Source organism: Schistocerca gregaria, chromosome X, assembly GCF_023897955.1.
Source record: "Schistocerca gregaria isolate iqSchGreg1 chromosome X, iqSchGreg1.2, whole genome shotgun sequence".
Classification (NCBI taxonomy): Eukaryota; Metazoa; Arthropoda; class Insecta; order Orthoptera; family Acrididae; genus Schistocerca; species Schistocerca gregaria.
In genome coordinates, this window is record NC_064931.1 from 436315024 (window position 1) to 436340929 (window position 25906).

Sequence of the window (25906 nt, forward strand, 5' to 3'; positions counted from 1 at the left end):
AAGGGTAAGGAATAAAAGGTCTCTGTTTCCACGAAGACTTTCAGTTCATGAACACACACACATCTATCTCATCCGAAAGATAAAAAATTAGATTTAACTAGCCCTTATTAAGCCAGTATGCCTTGTTGTAGTAAGGCAGGCTTCTTTGCTAACTGTTGATATCTTCAAGAAAGTTTTTTAATTGGCACTGTTGAAGTCTATGCTCTTGTACACTATTAAGTATGTGAATGAGTTTTCAAAGTGACATCTCTGTACATACATTCTCCTCGTGAGTCATGCAGAGAACACCTCTAATTGAACTAGGGACTAGAAGTTTCTTCATTTTTCTCATTCAGCTGCGCTATGAGTCCAGATTTATTTGCAACATGACTGGCACTCCAACTCTAGGAACAAAAAATAATAATTTCCATGATAAACCTGTAGTTTTAAAGTTTCATCATTACTGTTAAGATTGTTCTTCATAGCTACTGATAAGCTCAGGAGCTCTTCTTGACCTCATGTCCAGTGTTTACAAATCTGATAAAAATGGACAGCTGAGCAATTATGTACTCTTTGTAAAGATTTACTGGGTTACTGAATGTCATCCTGCCATATCATGTGTGTGTTGCATGATTCATGTTTGATAATGGTACCTTGCAAAACTGAAGAGTCCTCCCCCTGCAGATCAAAATGCGAAGAAATTTCCGGTGTTACGTAATGCCGACTAACCTTTGCTCCTTAGGCGGACCCACTGACCATCCCTCATTTCACAGTTCACACTGTTTCTTTGTTATTTCAACCACAGTGTGCATGTGCTTTCCCATCACTCCTCACCACACCACAACTGCTCTACCAGTGAGCAGGAGCTTGGGCAGGCACAAGTGCTCATGCATAAAATTGTCAGGTTGTTCAGCCACAATTAAACTAAATGTAATCCTATATGCAGATGACCTAGTACTGACTACAGAGAATGAAGATGACCTTCACGTGGGAGTCTTAAAAGCTACAACAGATAGCCTTGAATTAAAACCTAAAATTGTCTATAGAAAAAACAAAAGTGATGGAATTTCTGTGTATGCAGCTAGTAAGATCTAAAGTTTTCCTTAATAATAAAATCTGGGAGCAAGTTAAACATCTTAAATAGCTAGGATGGGATATATACATGAATACAGCCATGACATGGACCAAAAATTAAATAAATTTACTTCAGTATATGGAATGACTGAAAAAAATGCAGAATTAAGTCTGAAAAGAAACCCAGCTGAATTTTACAAAACCATAGCAGTACCAGCGCTTAGTTATGGAAGTGAATCGAGGGTGACAAAAAGACACCAAGAAAGTAGAATGCAAGTTAAAGAAATGTTTCTTAGAAGAGAGAATATAAGGAAGGATGTATAAATATATTATCAAAATTAAAAAATAAAAGAACATAGGAGAAAATGGGAGAAACACACATACTTTATGGATGGAGAAAGACTCCCAGTAAAGGCTGTGGGAGAATAAATGTGGGAAGGCCATATGAGAGAGAGAGAGAGAGAGAGAGAGAGAGAGAGAGAGAGAGAGAGAGAGAGAGAGCACTTCCGACAATGATTCTTTCCTTTCCACATCGTTGGTCAACTGAACTAGTTTACCAGTGTTGATCTCATTGGTGGTTAATGCAAAATTCTGACATTCTGTCTTTGCTTGCTTCCTTGTATTGGTTGGGAAATTATAAAAGTCATTTTGTACTTAATTCACTGTGTTTCAGTATGTTTTACTTCTTGAGTTTGATAAGCAATCAGTAGCACTCTTAGGGAGCTTGCAGCATCTGGCATCTTTCCTCATTGGTCACATATTCCCATTTATCGGAATAGGTATGAAGAATTGATTGAATTTGGGAATGACAATATCAGAGGTCAAACATCAGAATGTTTTGATATCTTCCACTGCACGTTATAACAGACCAGAATTACGGGGATCTTTGATCATCAGTAGATTATGATACTAAGCTTGTAGGACAAAATCTGCAATCCCATTCTTTTCTCAGCTAAGTTTTACTTCAAATTGCAAGTCTGGTGTACAAGAGGTGGCCTATGACATCGTAGTGTATTGTATGGAAATATTTATTTAAATTTCCCACGTATCCAGATTTGTCTGTAATGCTGTGGAACATAATTTTTGTTTTTGATTTTAAAGGAAATATATTATTTTACACAATTCCACTTGTTTTGTTGGATTATAAATGTCATATATTTCACACTTTGCAATATTTTGGGTTCAGAATTTCTTGTAGCATTTTAATATCTATTAAATCAAGAACTGTTGTAATTTTTTAATCTATTAAATCAAGAAGTGTTATAATTTTTTCAAAAGTTAATTCAATTCTTTGTTAAAACAGTCATATGAAATAAAATATAAAATGTTTATTATTTGAGGCATGTGGCATACACTGAATTTTTAACGAAATTCCATTTCAAAATTATTTACAATATTATTATTATTATTATTATTATTATTATTATTATTATCATCGTTAATTCCCCATTAAGGAGAGCGTTAAAACACAATCAGTATTCACAATGACAATATGGTACGTAAATTGGTACATTTCAAATTCATGGCACTTTTTTTCTGTCTCTCTTCTCTTCCCAAAAACCTCTCATAAATTCACTGTGTTTCTTCTTCCTCTCTTCTGTCCACTTCTTTCCTGGTTTCTTCTCTTTTGGTGTTTCTTTGAATTTCTGTCTGTTGATTTTTTCCTCTGTATTTTCCTCTGTTTGATATTTCTTCTGCGGAGATGTTTAGATTTTTGAGGTCTTCCATGGTTTCCTTTACCCAGTTAGTTTTCACCTTATTCGTCACCACTATGTTAAAAATCTTCTTGGTCAGCCTATTTTCATTCATCCTATGAATGTGCCCATAGAATTTTGCCCTTCTTTTTCTGATATTGTCTGTAATTGTCTCTGCCTGTTTGTACAATTCCTTTGTTGGTCTCTCTATCCAAATCCCCCGTCTCTGAACTGGCCCATAGATCTTTCTAAAATTTTCCTCTCTTACTTTTCCATTTCCTTGATTTTAGTTCTTCCTCTGATTACTGTTGTTTCTGAGGCATACAAGGCCTCAGGTAAGACTACTGTTTTGTAATGTCTTAATTTGTAATGTCTTAATTTCTGAGGCATACAAGGCCTCAGGTAAGACTACTGTTTTGTAATGTCTTAATTTGGCATTGACGGAAATATTTTTTTTATTGTAATGGTTCCATGTAAGTCTGTATGCTTTTTGTAGTTTTTTAACCCTTTCTTCATTGGCTGTTGAATATAGTCCTGTTTTCTGTGTAATCTCTACCAGGTATTTGAAACTTTCTACTTGTGTTATCTTTCCATACTTTGTTATCAATGGGCTTCTGTCTGTAGATTTTGTGTGCACGTACTGGCTTTTTTCATATGATATTTGTAGTCCTGTTCTGGCTGCGATTTCATGCAATATCTCTAGGGCTTCTCTGGCTTCTTTTCTGTCATTTGTAATGATTGCTATATCGTCGGCAAAGGCCAGACATTTTATGTTGATGGTTCTATTTTTCTCACTCCTCATCTTTACCCCATTGACTCCTTTGTCCCACTTCCTGATTATTTTCTCTAAAACAGCATTAAATAAAATGGGTGACAGGCCATCTCCCTGTCTCACTCCTGTCTTGATTTCGAAAGATTCTGAGATCTCGCCCATGAACTTCACTTTTGACTTTGTATTTGTTAATGTTTCCTGAATTAGTTTTCTGGTCTTATTGTCTACCTTCATTTCTTCTGGTGTATTAAAAAGTGTTTCTCTGTCTATGGAATCATAAGCCTTCTTGAAATCTACAAATGTTACTGTGGTGTTTCTGGACTTTCTCGTTGTTAATAATGTTTTCAGACACCAGATCTGCTCACTGCATGATCTTCCCTTCCTTAACCCTCCTTGGTATTCTCCGATTTGTGGATCTATCTGAGGTTCTAGGCGATTTAACAGAGCTTTTGATAGAATTTTGTATGCCACCGGCAGTAACGAAATTCCTCTATAGTTGTTAGGGTCTGTTTTGTCTCCTTTCTTGTGGAGGGGGTGTATTAGGGCTGACTTCCATTCTTCTGGTATCTTTTCTGTTTCCCAGATGTTTTTGATTATACTATGAATTTTGGGTGTAATGTTTTCATGGTCTAATTTCCAGATTTCTGCAATCAGTCCATCTTTACCTGATGCTCTGTTATTTTTCAGTGATTTTATTATTTTCATGATTTCTTCGTATGTTGGGGGTTCGGAGTCCCGGTTGGGTTCTGGTTTTGTAAACTGTCATCTCTATTTTGGTTTATCACAGTTAAGTAACGTGTCAAAGTATCTGGCTAATATTTCACAGTTTTTCTTCGGATTTGTTTCCAGTGTTCCATCTTGTCTTTTGAAGCATAAGCTCGGTGGCTGTTATCCTGTCATATTTTCTCGGAATACTCTGTAAAAATTTCGTGTGTTGTTTCTGGTGAAGTCTTCTTCTATCTCCTTCTACCTGCTGTTTTCGTAACCTCTTTTTTCTCTTCGGATTATTTTTTAAGTGTTTTTCTGTATCCTGTCGAAGTTCTCCTATTTTTCTTGTGTTTTATAGCTGTTAAATTTTTTCCAGGCTTGTATTCTGTCTTCTATGGCCCTGTCGCATGTCATGTTCCACCATCGGTGTTTCCTTTCCTTGGTGGCTGCCCCAATTTTATCAGTTCTTTTATTTTTTTCTGACAGTTCTGTCCAGTTGTTGCTATTGATTTTCGTAATTTCTTCTATTATTTATTTCTTGTTTATTTGTAGGTACTCTGGATCTGTTCTGAAAGGTCTGTTGGTTCTCTTGATTTGTCTATTGGGTATAAATTTTACTTTAATTTGGAGAAGGTGATGATCAGATTCAAAAACTCCTTTCCTTGTTTTTACGTTCATTATTTCTCTAGTGTTTTTTTGTGGATATTGCGAAGTGGTGTATCTGAAATTCTCCTAGAGCGTGGTTGGGGGATTTCCAAGTTACAAGTTTTCTGTGTGGTTTCTGGAATTGCGTTGACATGATTTTCAGATCAAAATTTCTGCAGAAGTTTATCAAGTTCTCTCCATTTTTGTTTGTTCTCATGTGGGCCATGTGTTTCCCTGTCGTGTCTCGGTATGTTCTTTCCTTGCCTAACTGGGCATTGATGTCTCCTAGTACCACTTTTATGTGATTCTTGGGGATTTTGCTGGTAGTTTCTTCCAGATCTTCCCAGAATGAATTTACAATCATATATAATTACCTTTATTTTTATAAATCTTGCTAACCTTAAAAGGCACGTTTTCGTTGTAACTGTTCACTCATCTATGCAGAAAACTATGTACATAAGTTTATTTCCCCAATTGCCAGCTGTAGAACAATCTAGATCTTCATGTTGTAATAATATTGTTTTTCTTACATGCCAGAGGTAGGTAGTCGTTTTCATGGGCTCGAGTAGTACAGTCATTCTCTAGATATGGATTTGTATCTTAATCTTTGTGCTGTGGTTGTAACAAGTGTGAAGTATGACTTATTTATCCTGGGAATGGTAATTCGTATTGAAAATGTATTCGCAATGCTTTACGAACTTGTTGATTGAGGACAGTGATAGATATGAAATCTGTGTGTGCTTGAAATAATACTCTCTTTAATGTTGTGCAGAATACTGATGCATAAATTTCATTGTCTTGTCGTACCTGGAAGGGAAATAAAAAGCTATTGTGATGAAAATGTGAATGAGTATCTTCACTAACGTTAGACAGATCTGTACTGGTACATCATCCCTAGACATGTAGTAGTTAGGAGTCACAACACATTTTCTAAATAAAATGAAAAAAAGCACTGAACACATACAAGTATAGTATAGTATTACCAGCCACAAGTCAAGATCTGCCATCTCGCAGCTACCATGTGACTGTAGAGAAGAGCAAGTTGGACTTCAGACTCAATGATTCTGCAGCCTGCAACTACATTTTCTCCATGTGGTAGTTGGAATTGGCACTGTCTGAGTTTCATGATACTGCATCTGGTGATGACCAAATCCAGTACACTGTGTGCTTCAACGTACGCCAGCAGTGTCAAAGGAAATCCTCCTTGACTGTTTTAGTATGATGCGGCAGAAAGGTCACTTCCCCAACTTGTGGAGGGAGGCAATTTTGATGCCTCTCCTCAAACTAGAAGAGGACCACACCTGTCCCAGTAGTAACTGGAGTAATGCCTTGAAGAGCTGCGTAGGAAAGACAATGAAGTGAATGATCAACTGTAGTCTGGTCTGGTTATCAGAGATCAAGCAACTCGTTAGCCTCTCTAAATATGGATACTGGAGATTTAGTGTTCTAAGTGTTACCCTCTTTGCCATAGCCATCAAGAGTGTCGCATCTACCATACAGAGTCATGTACAATGCTCCTTATTTGTGGACGATTTCGCTGTTTTCTGGTCGTCCTCCAGCTTGGCAATAACAAATCGTCACTTGCAACCTACAGTGCGGAGGTTAGAGGAGTGGGCTGCAAAGAAAGGTTTTCAGTTTCCTGCAGAAAACAGTGTGTGTGTGTGTGTGTGTGTGTGTGTGTGTTTTCTCATGTTCATTTTAATCGTTCTCGTCGTATTCTTACTTTCCCTGACATGAGTATGAGGGAGACTATTCTACATTTTAAAGACTCAGTAAGCTCTTTTTTTTTTTTTTTTTTTTTTTTTTTTTTTTTTTTTTTTTTTTTTTTTTTTACTCCAAACTGTTGCGATTACCACACTTGAGAGATCTGAAGGACAGAAGCCAGAATGCACTGAATATTATAAATTGCCTTAACCATGTCTACTCCAGTTAAATAGCGCTTTTGTGTGTTTACACCTAGACTGTGGATGCACATTGTACGGGTCAGTGAGGTCTTCTTACCTGAAGATTATTGATGCTATCTGCTATGAGGGGGTTAGGCTGGTCAGTGGGTACTTACAAGAGTAGACATGTGCTCAGTCTCTGTGCTGAGGCAGGGAACCACCGCATACCCTACTGTTGCTCATCAGCCTCTGGAATGCCTTTTCTTCCATCACCCACAAGCAACAATGCCATTTGGTATCCACATGCAACGTTTGCTGGGGTCGGTTGATGTGGAGCACAACCAATCCAAATACAGGGTTTTAACCACCTTCAGCCTCAATTAAATTAAATATCTCTTGTTTTACCCAAGGATTTCTACTAGTCCTCCTCATCTTCTTCTGTATTCTTTTCCCCTGTTTTTGTCAATCGTTTGCTGATACTCCCTCCGAAACTCACCTTTTTGCAATTTCTTCAGTCTCAATCTACAGTTCATTACCAATAATTTGTGGTCAGAGTCCACATCTTCTCCTGCAAATGTCTTACAATTTAAAATCTGGTTACTAAATATCTTTGCCATTATATAATCTTCTTTCATGATTCTTAAACCAAGTGTTAGCAATGATTAAATTATGCTCTGTGAAAAGTTGTAATCAGGCGGTTTCCTCTTTCATTCTTTTCCCATGGTCCAAATTCACCTACCAGTTTTCCTTCTCTTCTTTTCCTACTATTTAATTCCAGTCCCCCATCACTATTGAGTTTTTGTCTTCTTTAACTATCTGAATAATTTATTTTATCTCATCATACATTTCTTCAGTTTCTTCATCTGCAGAACTAGTTGGCAGATAAACTTGTACTGTTGTGTTGGGTGTGGGCTTTGTCTATCTTGGCTACAATAATGCATTCACTATGCTGTTTATAGTAGTTTATGCACATTCCTATTTTCTTATTCACCCATTTGTTTTTATAACCCTGTATTCACCCGACCAGGAGTCGTGTTCCTCCTGCCACTGAACTTCACTAATTCCCAGTGTATCAACCTTTACTCTGTCCATTTCCATTCTTAAATTTTTTAATGTACGTGGCCGATTAAAGGATCTGACATTCCAACCTCCAATCTGCAGAACACCAGTTTCGTTTCTTCTGATAATCAACCCTTGGGGAAAAATTAAGACTGTAGTTTCCCCTTGCTTTCAGCTGTTCACATTACCATCACAGCAAGGTTGTTTTTGTTGGTTTTAAAAGGCCAGATCAGTCGATCAACCACACTGTTGCCCTCACATCTACTGAAAAGGCTGCTGCCCCTCTTCAGGAACCAAATGTCTGGCCTCTCAGCAGATACCCCTCCATTGTGGTTGCATCTACAGTACAGCTGTCTATATCTCTGGGGAATGCAGCAAGGTGCATAGTTCATTTGAGAGGGGAAGCTTCTTTGATTTCTAATGGAACGAGAAGACTGTTCTATCAGAGAAAAAATGAAAAAGTAACAATAAAGGACGTTGTCACATTTTAACTCTGGTGGCACAACATCACATCATCAAGCATGTTTAGTTCCTTGTGGCAACAGAAGATAACAAATTTTACGAGATAATGTAAGTGGAAATTATAGTACCGCCTCACAAACATTTCATACAGTACTGTAGTTACCAATGTAATAAACGATTCGTTCCGATAAATTGCTATTCAGTAATGAGTTCTTCAGTCCTACGGTATAATAAAATCCTTTCTTTACAGTAAAAATAGGCTTTTGATTTACTTTTTCCTGCAGCCTGGATGTCCTTTGAAATATCTGAAATTTTGGATTTGTGGGGTTGTATTGTATTAAAATTTTTGCGCATTACATCATTTATTTTAGAACTGTTAAATATTCTGTTTCCATTACTATACAACTACACATTTACATAGCTATGTGAGTAGTCTGGTGTGGCAGTTGAAGATAGCAAAACGAAAGCTGAAGTTGTAAATTTCACATTCAGAAATTGTTCACACTGGAGAATTGTTCAAACATACTGTCATTTGACCATTGGATGGACTGCCATATGGATGACGTAGTAATAAGCATACCTGGCATAGAGAAACAACTGAAAAATTTGAAAGCAAATAAATCACTAGGTCCAGATGGAATCCTAGTTTGATTTTACAAAGAGTGCTCTGTGGCATTGGCCACTTACCTAGCTTGCATTTATCATGAATCTCGTGCCCAGCAAAAATCCCCAAGTAACTGGAAAAAAGCGTAGGTGACCCCAGAATGTAAGAAAGGTAAAAGAACGGTCCTGCAAAATTACAGATCAATATCCCTAACTTCTGTTTGCTTGCAGAATCGTTGAACATATTCTCAGTTTGAATATAATAAACTTTCTTGAGGATAAGAAGCTTATGTCCCCAAATCAGCATGGTTTTATAAAGCATGACTCATGCGAAACTCAGCTTGACTTTTTCTCACATGATATGCTTAGAACTGTGTATGAAAGGAAACAGGCTGATTCCATATTTCTGGATTTCCAGAAAGCATTTGACTTCGTGCTTCATTGCAGGCTGTTAACAAAGGTATGAGCATATGGAATAAGTTCACATATATGCGAGTGGCTCAAAGACTTCTTAAATTATAGAACCCAGTATGTTGCTCTTGATGCCAAGTGTTCATCAGGAGTGCCTCAGGGAAGTGTGATAGGACCACTGTTGTTCTCTGTATAAATAAATGATTTGGCAGACAGGGTGGGCAGAAATCTGCGGTTGTTTGCTAACGATGCCATTGTGTACAGTAAGGTGTAGAACTTGAGTGACTGTAGGAAGATACAAGTTGACTTAGACAAAATTTCCAGTTGGTGTGATGAATGGCAGCTTGCCCGAAATGTGGAAAAATGTAATTTAATGTGGATGAGTAGGAAGATCAAACTGGTAATTTTCGGATACAGTATTAACAGTGTCCTGCATGACACAGTCAAGTCATTCAAATATCTGGGCATAATGTTGCAAATAGATATGAGGTGGAACGAGCGCGTGAGAACTGTGGTAGGGAATGCGAATGGTCGACTTTGGTTTATTGGGAGAATTTTAGGGAAGAGTGGTTCACCTGTAAAGTATACTGCATATAGGATGCTAGTGTGACCTATTCTTGAATACTGTTAGTGTGTTCGGATTCTGTACTAGGTTGAATTGAAGGAAGACATTGAACCCATTCAGAGTGAGGCCACTACATTTGTTACCAGTAGGTTTGAACAACCTGTGTTATGAAGCTGCTTCAGAAACTCAAATGGAAATCCCTGAAGGGAAGGTGACATTCTTTTTGAGAAGCACTAAAAAAAAAAAATAATTGAGAACTGGCATTTGAAACTGACTGCCGAACAATTGTACTGCTGACATCATACATTGTGCATTTAGGGCCACAAAGATAAGATAAAAGAAATTAGAGCTCATACAGAGGCATACAGACTTCTTTTTCCCTCACTCTATTGCGAGTGGAACAGGAAAGGAAATGACAAGTAGTGGTATAGGGTACTCTCCGCCACACACCGTACGGTAGCTTGTGGAGTATCTTAGTAGATGTATATATATGTAGATGCAAATTCAATTGACTATCATCACACTGCCACTCACCCTGAATTAGCGTTATTTTCACTTCTGTTGTCAGACGGTCTTTTAGTCGTCAAATCTGAACCTAAACATAAGATAAGGGGGCAGAGTCACATACACCATGTGTTAATAAATAGCATAATTTTAATTTTGTGTTGTATTTTAATTATTGATATATTGTTTCTGTGGCAGAGATGGAAACTAGCCTAGTATTTGTGTAAATACGTTTGGTGGAAGCATCCTAAATGGGGCACATTCAGGCAAGCTTCTGAAACTGCTTGAAAAAATATAGTCTGGAATGTGGATTTAGTAATGATCAGTAATCAGTTATTCTACTTGGAAATGTTTTTCACGTAGTGCCCATTCAATTTATAGCAAGGTTTTATGTAATTTATTTCCTGGTGCTTTGGTTGTCAGACTATATCATTTCCATTCTTCCGCACAGTATTTCAATAACTGACTAAGCTAACTTACTAAGATGCTGCAAGCAGTAATTCTACATGCGCACTTGCTTTCTGTGCTCCATCCAGACTATGAAGGAATGTTGGCAATGTCTCACTGTTTATATCAGAATTGGCTCAGTTTTCAGATAGGATACTCATTTCATGACCTCTTATTGATGGAGAATTTGAAGTCAGTGTGACATCAGTCTCTTATTTAGGTAATTACTTGTGTAGTTGGAGGATAAGCATGTAAAGTATCTAGATGATCTCTTAAATGTATGCAATATTGACATATGGAAATTAGTGGGATGTATATTTTAGGACTTTTATATATTCTTTCTGTACTTGACAAGACCATTCCAGTGACAACTTAGTATATGTCCTGAACCAAATGGAGTTTCTTAGCAGTGGAACACTGTTCACTTGTGAGTTAAATTGTGCTGAGTATTTCATACAGGTTAGTGGATCTACTAAATATGGTTATTATAGCAATATAATTGAATAAGTTCATGTAGAATAACCACTATAATGTGAACACGGTGTGTAAATTCCATAAAAATCTGTGTACATAGCTAGACAAAGTACAAACAAGTAACAAGTGTCCCAAGAGCAGAGTCAACTGTGCATATACATTAACAATAACAGAAAGCAGAAGAGAGCCCTTTATTCTGGGATTAAAATAGAAAAGTTGCTAGTCTGACTTGTGATGTGGCGCTGTCCTTTGGCTTTGTGTGCTAAACCTCAATGTGATGTTGCTGTGGCTGTTTGAGCATACTGCTCCTTTGCGGCCAGACACGTGCTGCTAGGTGCTGGCGTGAGCAAGTTGAATCGTAACAGGAGTGAGTCAGCATCTCGTGCAGCAAGACACAGATGCGGTAGATATGGTAACATGGTGTCTACCTCTACCATGGGCTAGGCAACTGTGGGACAGTGCACCTCTGGTTTCTCTTCCCTGCAGTGTGGGATAGTGCGTGGTACCCAGGAAAGCCACATCCATATCACATGGGGCACTGTCGACAGGGCCCTTGACAGAGCCAGAAGTTCCTTGTCAGCTGCCACCAGAGAGTAGGGCCAGAAATGATCCTGAGGGTGATGACTCTGTTGCGGGCAGATGCCAACAGGCATGACTATGACCCCAGTTACGGGGATCATTAGCATTGGAGGTGGGTCCATGGGGATGTTCAGGGCTCAGGGGAAGGAACAGGAACTGGCTCGTATGGCGTCTGCTGATCGTCCGACACCACAAGTTGTTGCTAAAGCTCATCCACACCTGGCCCCCAATGTTCTCGTGAAGGGATAGAAAAATCATTGGAGGAGGATGAAGTAAGCAAGTTTGCACTTGGTGGTGGAAGCAAAAACTGAGAAGTGAGCTCCAAGTATGGAGTAGGAGGAGAGGGCCTGGTTATCTGGAGCGAGGAAGACCAGGGAGTTCAGTGCAGGGGTGGAAGAGGCAATTTCCCCACCCATTGGCAGAGTTGATCGCCAGCTTGTCCTCCATCTGTAACGTGAGGATTCTCCAACCCCACTGGCCCTGAATGACCACCTGGTTCCAGTGCTTGTGGTGGCCAAAAGCATGAGACCAGGTGGGGAACCCTGGTGCCTGTCTCTTGTGATGGAAGTGCTTGGGATGGCCAAGGTGCAGTGGGCAAAGAATGTCTCACTGGAGAGAGACTGGAGCAGCCACCCATGGCACACCATGTTCTGTATGTATACAGTAAATTGACACCATTAACAAGAGTCAGTCTATGGTGCAGCACAAACCAATTGTGGATGGGATCTGAAGCTGTAGCCAGAGTCTGCTCTGGCCAATCCTGCTGAATATACAGGGAGCATGGACAACTTTAAAAACTGACTGATTGTACTGGTGGAGGCTTTATGTCGTATTTTCAACAAGAATCTCTTCATCAAGCAGTAACTGTAAATATTCTGACAAATACACCTTCCAACCCCCCTCCCTCCCCTGCCAGCTTTGTCATGAGTTCTTCCGGGTGGGAAATGGGGTATGTATCAACCAGGCTACAGATTCACTGTCACCTGGCGGCACAGGCCTGTCATAATAGAAATGAGGTCACATTGTGGGTTTGAGGCTGATACACACTGCGTAATCTGTGGTCTTGCCTGGCCATGGTGAAAAAAAAGACTGAATATTTCTGGCGCAGGCCATCAAATTCTTGATACAGTATAAGGTTGGGCGCTAAATGTATCAAATCTGTGACCATGAATCCAAACACTGTGGAAGCATCCAAACCAAACAAATTTTTGATGAAGGCACTGTCCACCACTAGGAATGTCAGTGAGTACGCCACGACATTGTATACCAGCTTCACCGCAAACAGGCCAAGAATTGGTTTGTTCATTTATTTTCACATCAAGTTCCATAGGACCAAATTGAGGAGTGAATCTCCAAGGTCATGGAACGTGTCAATGCATGAAATTACAACATAAAAGTAATAACAGATAAAAATAAAATGTTTATGAACCTGAAAAAAGTCATTCAATAAGTTTAAGTAAACGCAATCAACAATACAACGGGAATCAGCTTAATTTTTCAAGGAACTCCTCAACAGAATAGGAGGAGTGACACGTGAGGAAACTCTTCAGTTTCGATTGGAAAGCGCATGGATTACTGCTATGAGTTTTGAATTCAAACCGTAGCTTGTTGAAAATAGATGCAGCAGTATACTGCACGCTTTTCTGTGTGTGTGTGTGTGTGTGTGTGTGTGTGTGTGTGTGTGTGTGTGTGTGTGTAATAAACACACACAGGGTGGTCCATTGATAGTGATTGGGCCAAATATCTGACGAAATAAGCATCAAACAAAAAAACTACAAAGAACGAAACTCATCTAGCTTGGAGGGGAAAACCAGATGGCGCTATGGTTGGCCCACTAGATGGCACTGCCGTAGGTCAAACGGATATCAACTTAAAAAAAAAAAAAGGAACCCTCATTTTTTTTTACGTATTCGTTTAGTACATAAAGAAATATAAATGTTTTAGTTGGACCATTTTTTTTGCTTTGTGACAGAGGTGCTGTAATAGTCACAAATGTATAAATGCATGGTATCACGTAACATTCTGCCAGTGTGCACGGTATTTGCTTTGTGATACATTACCCGTGTTAAAATGGACCGTTTACCAATTGTGGAAAAGATTGATATCGTGTTGATGTATGGCTATTGTGATCAAAATGCCCAACGGGCGTGTGCTTTTTATGTTGCCTAGTATCCTGGATGACATCATCCAAGTGTCCGGACTGTTCACCGGATAGTTAAGTTATTTCAGGAAACAGGAAGTGTTCAGCAACATGTGAAACGTCAACAACGACCTGCAACAAATGATGATGCTCGAGTAAGTGTTTTTGTTTTAGCTGCTGACATGGCTAATCCGCACATCAGTATTAAACAAATTGCGCGAGAATCAGGAATCTCATAAACGTTGGTGTTGAGAATGCTACATCAACATCGATTGCAACCGTACCATATTTCTACACACCAGGATTTGCATGGCGACGACTTTGAAAGTCGTATACAGGTCTGCCACTGGGCAGAAGAGAAATTACGGGATGATGACAGATATTTTGCACGCATTCTATTTAGTGACGAAGCAACATTCACCAACAGTGGTAACGTAAACCGGCATAATATGCACTATTAGGCAACGGAAAATCTACGATGGCTGTGACAAGTGGAACATCAGGAACCTTGGCGGTTAATGTATGGTGCAGCATTATTGGACGAAGGATAATTGACCCCCATTTTATCAATGGCAGTCTAAATGGTGCAATGTATGCTGATTTCCTACGTTATGTTCTACCGATGTTTCACTGCATGGCAGAATGGTGATGTACTTCCAACATAATGGATGTTTGGCACATAGCACACATGCGGTTGAAGCGGTATTGAATAGCATATTTCATGACAGGTGGATTGGTCGTCGAAGCACCATACCATGGCCCACAAGTTCACCGGATCTGACGCCCCTGGATTTCTTTCTGTGGGGAAAGTTGGAGGATATTTGCTATCGTGATCCACCGACCACCGACAACGTCTGACAACATGTGTCATCGCATTGTCAATACATGTGCAAACATTACGGAAGGCGAACTACTCGCTGTTGAGCGAAATGTTGTTACACATATTGCCAAATGCATTGAGGTTGACAAACATCATTTTGAGCATTTATTGCATTAATGAGGTATTTACAGGTAGTCACGCTGTAACAGCATGCGTTCTCAGAAATGATAAGTTCACAAAGGGAAATGTAACACATTGAAACAACCAAAATAGAATGTTCAAACGTACCTATGTTCTGTATTTTAATTTAAAAAACCTACCTGTTACCAACTGTGTGTGAGCCATATGTTTGTGACTATTACAGCACTATCTATCACAAAGCGAAAAAAGTGGTCCAACTAAAACATTCATATTTCCTATCGTACTACATGAATATGTAATAAAAAATAGAGGTTCCTATTTTTAAAAAATGCAGTTGATATATCCGTTTGACCTATTGCAGCACCATCTAGCGGGCCAACCGTAGCGTCATCTGGTTTCCCCCTTCAAGCTAGACAAGAGGTTCGTGAACTTACACCACTTATTGTCTGAACTGCCCATTTCTGAGTCAAAAATATCCTTTTAGAATTGGAAGAGTTAGCCCAAAATACAATACCATATCACATAAGTGAATTAAAATAAGGAAAGTAGACTAATTTTCGTGTCGAACGCTCACTCAGTCCAGATAAAGTTCGAATAGTAAAAATGGCGGCATTAAGTCTTTGAACAAGATCCTGAAAGTGGGCTTTCCACAACAGTTTACTTTCTATCTGAACACCTAGAAATTTGAACTGTTCAGTTTCACTAATCATATGTCCATTCTCTAAAATTAAAATGTCAGGTTTTGTTGAATTGTGAGTTAAAAACTAAAAACTGAGCCTTACTGTGATTTAGCGTTAGTTATTTTCTAAAAGCCATGAACTTCGATCATGAACTGCACTATTTGAAACTGAGCCAATGTTGTACACAACATCCCTCACTACCAAGCTAGTGTCATCAGCTAACAGAGATTTTTTTGAGTTAACCACAATACTAGAGGGCACATGGTCCATATGTGACTGCCCTGCAACGGACTCTTCAGTTACCAGAACCGTTGCCATTAATTTTAGCTGACAATTCCTCATCTTCTAATTTAGTTTTACATTTTATACATGATGGTGGGTTTTCGCATTCTGTATTAGTTTTAGTGCATGTCCTTTTCCCTTTTGTGTTCTGCACACTAATGCTTTTAGGGTGGATGTTTTAATGTGTTGCAGAGTTGCTGGCTTTTCTTTTTTATGCTCGTGGACGGCCAGCCATGGTCATCTGCTCTCTTGTTTTTACCCCTTTTACCTGTTTCTTGCTTCCCTCTGTGGTTTTGTTTTCCTGTTTTATCCATGGTAGTGTTGGTTGTCCTTCTGTCATTCTTCTGGTTCTTCCTTTCTCCTGTTATTTTGCTGTACGTTTCCTTTCTTTCTTCTTTCCATTGTGTAATTATTTTACCAACCAACCAAAATCATTCATATATATAAGAAACGGGACTGGCCCCAACACTGATCCCCGGGGCACCCCCCACTTGACTGTACCTCACTCAGACCCCACATCATGGCCATTCTCAACACTGTGAATAATGACCTTTTGCTGTTTCTTGCTAAAGTAAGAGGTGAACCAATTGTGAGCTACTCCACGTATTCCGTAATGGTCCAACTTCTAGAGCAATATTTTGTGATACATTTAATAGCAAATCGTGTGATATAAAATGATCAATTATCCTTACAGACACAGTCTTTTCAATAGCTTTAGCAAACACTAATGGCATACAAATAGGTCTAAAATTGTCTACATTATCATTCTCTCCCTTTTTATAAAGCGGCTTTACTACTGAGTGCTTTAATCATTCAGCAAACTGACCATTCGTAAAGGAAAAATTACAAATATGGCTAAATGGGGGGCCTCATGTGCAGCACAGTACTTTTAATATTCTGTTAGGCACTCCATCATGTCCACGAGAGCCCGTAGGCTTCAGTGATTTAATTATTGACTCAATCTCTCCCTTGTCTGTATCACAGAGGAGTATTTCAGAGATCAATCTTGAAAAGGCATTTACCAAGAAAGTTACATGATTACCTGTAGAAACTAAGTCTTTATTTAGGAACTTGTTCCCAGTTATAACTGGCAAGATAGTGCGAAGTAGCAGATGTAGGATAGGAAGCAAGACAAAGGGTATTGTCAGATTTCAGAAGTGATGCTGCTCCACCCGTATCCATTTGCAATCGAAGGGGTGTGCAATTAATAAACAGATTATTATAAACAGTTGCAAGATTTGCTGGACAACATATTTCCACCAGGCTGTTTTTAAAATTTTTTATTTGCACTACAGGTTTGGGGCTCTGCCCATCCTTGGACATATCATCGTCGTTAAATTGAGAAATTGTTTGCCTTGCATATTTGTGCACAGTAGTCATCAGTGGTCATCATCGTTTTAATCTTGGTATATTGATATGTCTGTACTTTGCCCAATGCTAGACGCCGCAGTACATCAATCATGTATCCACATCTGTTACTGTAGGTTAATGGAGAATGGGCAATGCCTGAAGCTACTTGTGCCAATAAAATTGTTTAGACGCAGCCCGTTGGAATAGTATCCTTCAAATTTATTGAGGCTGTGGTGTCCACCGAGAAGAAAATAATAATTTCAAGATTGTCACATGCATAGCTAACAACAAAAATGTCCATAGCTTCACGGTTTGAAGTTACAGCTGGAACAGACCTAGAGTCGTACAACATTGCCATATATTCTTTCTTTCAGCAGTGTTGGAAAGTAGCTCAATGCAGAGGGCAGGCCAACTAAACAAAAAAAACTAAACTCCTCCCAGACCGACCATGAAGGCCCAATGGTACAGACTGGCCACAACCTGTAGGTGTCACTGGATGTGGATATGGAGGGGCATGTGGCCAGTACACCACACCACTCTCCTGGCTGTATGTCAGTTTCCGAGACTGGAGCCACTACTTCTCAGTCAAGTAGCTCCTTAGTTTGCCCCACAAGGGCTGAGTGCACCCCACTCGCCAACGGCGCTCGGCAGACTGGATGGTCACCCTTCCAAGTGCTAGCCCAGCCTGACAGTGCTTAACTTCGTTTCTGTGATGGGAACCAATGTTACCACTGCAGCAAGGCTGTTAGCGGGCAGGCCAATTGGTCATGTTTAATAAAAGAAAAAGAAAATAGTTCGGCAGGAAGATGGCTGTGTGGAAGTTTGTCCTTCATTGCCATGTTTGTGTGGAGGGCTGGGCTGTTGCACTGCCATGACTTCTGGCTGTAAAGGGATGCTGGAACGTGTAAGTCTAGTGTAGTCTAAGTAGATAGTGGCCACATCAGCCCAGGAATGTGATGGGCCTACGGCCTGAGAAATTTCAAATGCTTGCGCTTGCGCTTAAGCACATTGAAGGAGGGGGTTTCAAACTGCAGTGTTCATTGGTGGACCGCTTTGTCAGGGCAACCTAACAACAGTTTCATGAATGATGGTGTCTGTGTAAGATTCCTTTGACTGAACAGTAGCAAAACGACAGTTTCAACTACAACCTTGCAACCCTGCAGCCAAAGTCCAATTACATTGATGGGGCTGCTTCGTGCATTGATAAAACTCCACTCTCGGGGAAAATTACATTAGTATGTTTATGATAATAGGAAGTCAGCAAACAACATATTTCCTCATATGATAGTGACAGGACCTTGAAGGGGGGGCTAACTTTCATACAAAATTGTACATTTGGGAAGAGATCCACAACAGAAAGAGCACTTCAAGAGTGACAGCACCAGTTTCTTCATAGGCTGCAAAGTGTGTTGCTGTAGGCATTTCTCACATGGTCCACTGTCTACGGCAGCTTCATTGTAGGTGGTGGATAGGCTGCCAGATACTGAGGCTGCATTGAGAAAAAGTTGTTTCTGTACCATGTAAAGTGTGTGCAGGCACTATCAGCAGCTGATTGGACTCCACGGGTTCACTTCTGCGAATGGTTCATCCAAAAATGTGTGAATCCTCATTTCAGTGCAAATGTTCTCTTTACGGATAAGGCTTCATTCCAACGTGATCAAATTGTAAATTTTCACAATCAACATGTGTGGGCTGACGAGAATCCGCACGCAGTTGTGCAATCACGTCATGAACACAGATTTTCTGTGAATGTTTGGGCAGGCATTGTTGGTGATGTCTTGATTGGGCCCCTTGTTCTTCCACCTACGCTCAATGGAGCACGTTATCATGATTTCATACGGGGTACTCTACCTGTGCTGCTAGAACATGTGCCTTTACAAGTACGACACAACATGTGGTTCATGCACGGTGGAGCTCCTGCACATTTCAGTCGAAGGGTTCGTACGCTTCTCAACAACAGATTCGGTGACCGATGGATTAGTAGAGGCGAACCAATTCCATGGCCTCCACACTCTCCTGACCTCAACCCTCTTGACTTTCATTTATGGGTGCATTTGAAAGCTCTTGTCTACGCAACCCCGGTACCAAATGTAGAGACTCTTCGTGCTCATATTGTGGATGGCTGTGATACGCCATTCTCCAGGGCTGCATCAGCGCATCAGGGATTCCATGCGACGGAGGGTGGATGCATGTATCCTGTAACAAAGTGTTTGAAGTCATGCTGGTACATTCTGTTGCTGTGCGTTTCCATTCCATGGTTAATGTGATTTGAAGAGAAGTAATAAAATGAGCTCTAACATGGAAAGTAAGCGTTTCCGGACACATGTCCACATAACATATTTTCTTTCTTTGTGTGTGAGGAATGTTTCCTGAAAGTTTGGCCGTACCTTTTTGTAACACCCTGTAGATAATAGAGAGGTGCTGAATGCAGCTTGTTTGGTTGTCAAGAGGGGAATGTGTGAAGTGATCAGTAATTACTGTAACGGAATATATCGAGGCTGTTAGTAGCACCAAAGTTTGTATCCATACACTGTTGGATTACATAGGAACTGAAATTTAGGGTATCAAAGCAGGAGCAGAAATGCTGAACTCCATTTTTATGTTCCTTTACAAATGAAAACCTAAGAATATTGCCCCAGTTTACCTTGTGCACCACTGCACAAATGAGGGGTATATGTGTATGTTAGTGTCAATGGCATTGAGAAACAGCTGAAATCTCTAAAATTGAAGAAAACTCCGTGGCCGGATGGCATCTTGGATCAGATTCTACACAGAATGTGCAGCTGAGTTAGCCTCTTTTTGTACTATAATATATTGTAGAATCTCTTGAACAAAAGACTGTCACCAGGTCACACCCATCTTCAAACCGGGTAGCAGAAATGATTGACAAAAATCTTGTCCAGTAACTCTGACATCCATCTGTTGTGGAATCTTAGTATATTTGAGCTGAGAATATGATCTGAGAGGTATCTTGAACAAAATGACCTCATCGATGCCAACCAGCATGGATTACGAAAATATCAGTCATGCGAAATCCAACTTGTACTTCTCTAACATGCATCCATGAAGCCATTGATTGAGGTAGTTGGGATGACACAGAATCGCTATACTTCCAAAAAGTATTTGACTCAGTGTTAAACCTATGCTTATTGTCAAAAGTACAATGTTATGGGGTATCATGTGAAATTTGTGACTCGACAGAGAATTTATTTGTACACTACAAGTTTATGTGGATGCTGTGTCATTGACATACATAAAATTAAGACAAGACCCTTGGAAGTGCATTCAGACCTCACTGTTACATTGTATATAGGTAGTCAAAAGACAGTGTTAATAGTAACTTCAGATTCTGCAGAATTTGCAGTTATATATAATGAAGTACCGTCAGAAAAGAGCTGCACAAATATTCATTCAGATCTTGATAAGATTTGAAATTGGTTTAATTTGATCTCCCAGCTCCCCATGCCTATTCTTTTACTGGGTGATTTTAATGCTTGTAACTCTTTATGTAGAAACTCTGAAGCCACTAACAGTGATGACTTCTTAGAGCTATTGTACTAACGTCTTGAAATTTGTATACTGAATAACAGCTCCCACACTCATTTTATTACAACACCTGGATCATTTCCATCCATCGGTCATATGGTCTGTATATCTAATTTTTAGTAATCTAGTCAATAGAAGGTTGACCATAATCTTTGTGATACTGATCATTATAATATTGTTTTATGACCCCCACACTGATACTCAGATGGATATCCCATGTTGGATTTTTAAGAATGCTCACTGGTACACTCTTAGCATTTCCATGGGTCTATTGAGGATGCCATCGGACACAAAACCACCAAGAAATAACTTGGCAAAACTAGCAATGCCACGTTCATCAAGGTTCCCCTCCCCAATTGGAGGCCAGCCCCGTGTGCACATACATCACCCTGACCATTAAATGCCTCAGAAGGATACTTCAACAATGTAAGCACCATCTGTTGAAAGACACTCTTTAAAAGTCTCTGAGCCAGAGCCTGTTTATCAAAAAGGGGGTGCTGGAAAAAGTTTCATATCAACCATCCACCCCCTCCCCCCTCCAAACCCTTCTCTCTCTCTCTCTCTCTCTCATGGGCCAAACTCCAGTGTACTCATGGTCAGCACAAAGGGACTGATATCCAGGTATGTGTAATGCTGGAGTAGTCTTACCTTAGTGTCATAACTGATCAACTGGCGATTACTTCATTAGAGCATCAGATCTTGACAAGTGTTGATCACCTCGTGCACCAGGAGTTCACTGTTAGTGTCGTTTTTACCTGTCATCAGCACCCCATCAGAGCCTTTTCAACCTTTTAACCCTATATTAGTCAAAAGTTAATTTCCCTGTGCGTGGAAGTAAGTTACTTAAATTCTCCTCCTTGAATCTGGAAGGACCAAATGCGTTCAAGTAACTTGTGTAGTGTTTCTCCCACCAGATGCATGGGAAAGATATAGGAGTGCCTTGTCTTGCTGTTTAAATCTATACAGCTCCTCGATCACTTTGCATGGATTTAGAAAATATCTTTCCAACATTAATAACCTGATACTATTGGAGGCAGCTGTACAGCAGTATTTTCTGCATGGGCAATACCCAGTAGGCATTTACTTAGCTTTACAGCAGGCTTACAGTACTATTGGATAGCACAAATCTTCACAGCTTCATGCATGAAACTTCTAGGGATGTTCTCTCTTGTGTTTTTATGAGCCTTCATAGTTCCACATCATTTTAGATACAAAGTCATGAATGCCATGTTTAATCACTTCATACAACAAAACTGCCTGTCAAGGTAATGTTTTAAGTGTCACTCTTTTGCAGTGGCTATCATCAGTAACACATCCGTGGTTTGAAGCCTGCAATTGTTCCATATTCATAGATACCTTTTCAATTTTTTATCCATACTCCATCCCTGCAGCAAGCATGAAGCATCTGAAGGCAATTGGAGTGTATGAAGGCCAGACAGTGAAACACTTTTTACATTTTTGAAACAGGTTTTAAATTCTTGACAGAAAAATACACGTCCATTCCTTTTGACCATTCTGTGAATTTGTAGTATTGTATGACTTGGAGTGAATACATACCACTTCAAATGTTAAAATTTCTGTGTTGTTAATGAGCCTACTTTCAATCAGAAAGTTGCACGGTACCATGCCAGTGTGACTGCTGAACTTGGTTCCTTGAAGCATTTGATATTTTAAGGTGAATTGTGCATAGATCAGGGAGAGGAAACCAGTCTTGCTTGGTTCCGTTCCATAGAGCATTTGAATGATCCTGATTTCATTAAGGAAGCATTGTGTCTGACTGCACTCCATCATCATATGTGAAGGTACTGGACACGGTCCACCATGAGAAAATTAGACTTGCAACAGAGTAATTTTAGGAGTAGCTCTATTACCTGCTTCTTTGCTGAGACTGGCAAGTCACCATTTTAAATCAGGTGGTTAACGCTTCATACGGCAAAGAATATAGAAAATATATTCCATATCCCAGGTGCCTGTACACTATACTACTGCATGGTCACCTAAGGAGTAACTTCATGGTGTCATCCAGCACTAAGGGCCTTAAGGATTTATTTAACAAGCTATCTTATAGGAATGGATGTGGCAACTATTGATATTTATACCAGGATGGAATAATCGCCACCTTAATTTTGTAAGCAGCTTAGATTATTTTTTTTTTTAATTTGCGTGTTTTTAGAAAAGAAGGTACTGTAAATGTGATTCTTAGATCTGTTTTATAATGTTTCAAATGAACACTGGCATTTTAATGTTAAACCAGGATGGCTCCCTTTGTTCATCATGGCTTTCCATGATAGTGGCGAAGGATCTGCCTACCATATCTAGGACACCCTTTTACCAGAATAACATAGAAAGAGGTTGAATTCTGCTGGGCATGTCGAAATTAGGAGAAAAAAGTTGATTTAGGTAAGGAGGCCTGGGAGAGTGACAACATTTGCTATACAGGCAGTAATCTTACTGTTGAACGTCCTGCACCAGTGAAATGAAGTAGTATGGTCAGAGGTATGGTCAGAGGTGAGATAAGAGAAATTGTCAACTTTGAAACTCCTCGTTCCTACTTCCATTTTATTGTGATATTGTTGAACATACATAAGCTTAATCAGCAGCAGCACCACCACCACCACCACCACCACCACCACCACGAGTAACAAGAAAGAAAAACTGCCGGTATAATCCCAAATAATTTTTTTATTCGCGGAAAATCTAATTTGATATGTTAGCCTGCTGGTATGTGTGATAACACATTTATTTGATTGACCTATTGCTGTGAGCTGTGGTGAAATCGGTATGGCATAGTGGCTATTGTCGTTGGCATGTTATTGGTTGCCAGTTCAAATCCAGTCACCAGCAATTCTTTGTTGTTTAGGATTTATCATTTCTGAAATGTTCTTGAAATATCTTATGTTTGTAATGTTTGTATATTCTAGAATATTCTATATTTTTATAAATATTTACACACTCAGTCCAGGAGTTCAGTTTTGTTGTGGCTGTACATTGGTTTCAGTAAACGTGCTTTGATTTCTAAGTGTTGTACTTTACTGATGACCTTGCTTTGGTCTTTGGACTGAATTGTGTTTTCAGAGAGATATTGTTATTTCACGTTTCCTCTTCCTGTTTTCCATGCTGCAAGATTTATGCACTGAAGTGCCAAAAAAACTGGCACGGGTATTCAAATACAGAGATATGTAAACAGGCAGAATATGGTGCTGTGGTAGGCAATGCCTATATAAGACAATAAGAGTCTGATCCCCTATATTTAGATGAGTGTGAAGGAGCTGTTAATGTGGTACAGTTTTTAAAACCTACAGTGACGTATTACCATTCTGTTAAATATCAGATGAATAACACCAATACTGAAAATATGGAATGATGGAACATCAAGATCATTCATTGATATATACTGTTATTATGAATAAATCTACATTAGTCTGTAATTTCTACCAAATTAATAGCCAGTTACCAATTGCAATAATACATTGATAACTTAAATTTTGTTCTGATCTCATGGCATTTTCTATATACTAATGCGAAATTCTTTTACAGTATGTGAAATGCCAAACCCCATTCGCCAGCCTCTAATAAAATCTAAGAAACGGAAACAGCCATTATCGCACAATACTGAATCAGGACCAGTGTATCCACCACTGATTGAATCTACATATGAGATGGGACCGATAATTGGCGAAGGGAATTTTGCCATTGTTATGCAGTGTCGAGAAAGGTATCTGATTTAACTTAGCTGTAATTCAGTAAATTGTTATCATGAATGAATTTAGACCATAATTAAGATCTATGTTGCATATTGCTAATATCACTATTCAAATAGCTTACCATCTTCATTATAGAAATACGATTTATACATGTACTTTATCTTTCCCAGTTTGTGGCTTACAGGACAACTATTATTTCTGTACATATAACAAAATGAAAGTGTTTTCTGTAAACATAGTTTTATTTTGTTCAAGTTTGTTAATCTTCCTGTAATATTCATGAGATTATACAGAAAAACTGTACAGCTTGTACCCAAAAGTATTTGCCACTTACACTGTTCTCTTTGTGTGTTGTTTTCCTAGCAACCTCTTAACAATTTTATTATTTTCATAAGAAAACTTATTCACTTTATTACAGATAGTATTTGGCGTTTGCTTCCATTTTAACTGTGTAATCCAGTTATTTTGTTATTGAATAATTGATATATGTTGATATTTAATATATTTGATCTCATTGTTTTATGTCATTGTGCTTGTAGTTTGTGAAGTGAGCTAATAACAGTAGTTTAAATAAGTACAAAGAAATGTGTGTTGTAATGTTTGGTAGCTAATTTTTGAGTAAACTGAACATATGGCTGTTAAAAGAAACATTGGATGGGTAAATTATGTGCATATGTTAAAGCAGTGAATAATAAGGGTAACTATAACAACAGGGACATCTGCCAGATTCTGGCAAACGATCCCCAACAATAGCACTTCACAACCAAAGTTTGTTTTTAAACAAACCATACTCAGAACTTCGTGCTCATGTCCACACATAGAAAGTATGAAATGAGGGAATTCATCTAGTAACTAGAAAAAGGGAGTGGGGTCTGGGAGGGGTAGCAGGATAAGGAAATGAGCTTAAATGGAGTTAAATACTGGAAGCACACAGGCAAAAAGTTGCTTGATAAGGTGGTTAAGATCATTCATGAAGTTTTGGTGTCATATAACTTTAAAGTTGATAAGAGTCCATTCTCTGCAATCGGCTTATAATACAAGTGACTTTTACTTTTTTTGAACTAATGAAGGAATCAAAGTAAATCTTTTTGCACATTATTTATTGATTCTTGGAAAACATTGAATTTCTTTCTTTCTTTTTTTTAAAGTCACCATTAAGCCCTCAAAATGTGAGGAGTTAAAGTTGCTCTGGTCAAAATGAGGTGTATCTGTGATGGAAGTCCTGCAATCTGCAGATCTTACCTGAAATAAAAAACACAATTTCCTTAACATATAAAATACTTTGTGTGGATTACAAGCACAGTTCTTTTTTTTTTTTCAAATTTATTGAAATTTTAAAATGACAGGTGTATCAAACAAAGATGTAGTTTTGTTGTGTGTTTTT

The 25906-nt window shown here is 38.9% G+C and overlaps 1 protein-coding gene across 3 annotated transcripts in view; it reads left to right on the forward strand.

The window, feature by feature from the left end:
* LOC126298926 (serine/threonine-protein kinase GL21140) overlaps positions 1-25906 on the forward strand; it is a 232738-nt gene that overhangs the window by 81236 nt on the left and 125596 nt on the right. For all 3 annotated transcript variants that reach the window (XM_049990479.1, XM_049990478.1, XM_049990480.1), the window contains one exon: positions 24356-24533. In XM_049990479.1, coding sequence (XP_049846436.1) covers positions 24356-24533 — 178 coding nt within the window. The remainder of the gene's footprint in view (positions 1-24355; positions 24534-25906) is intronic.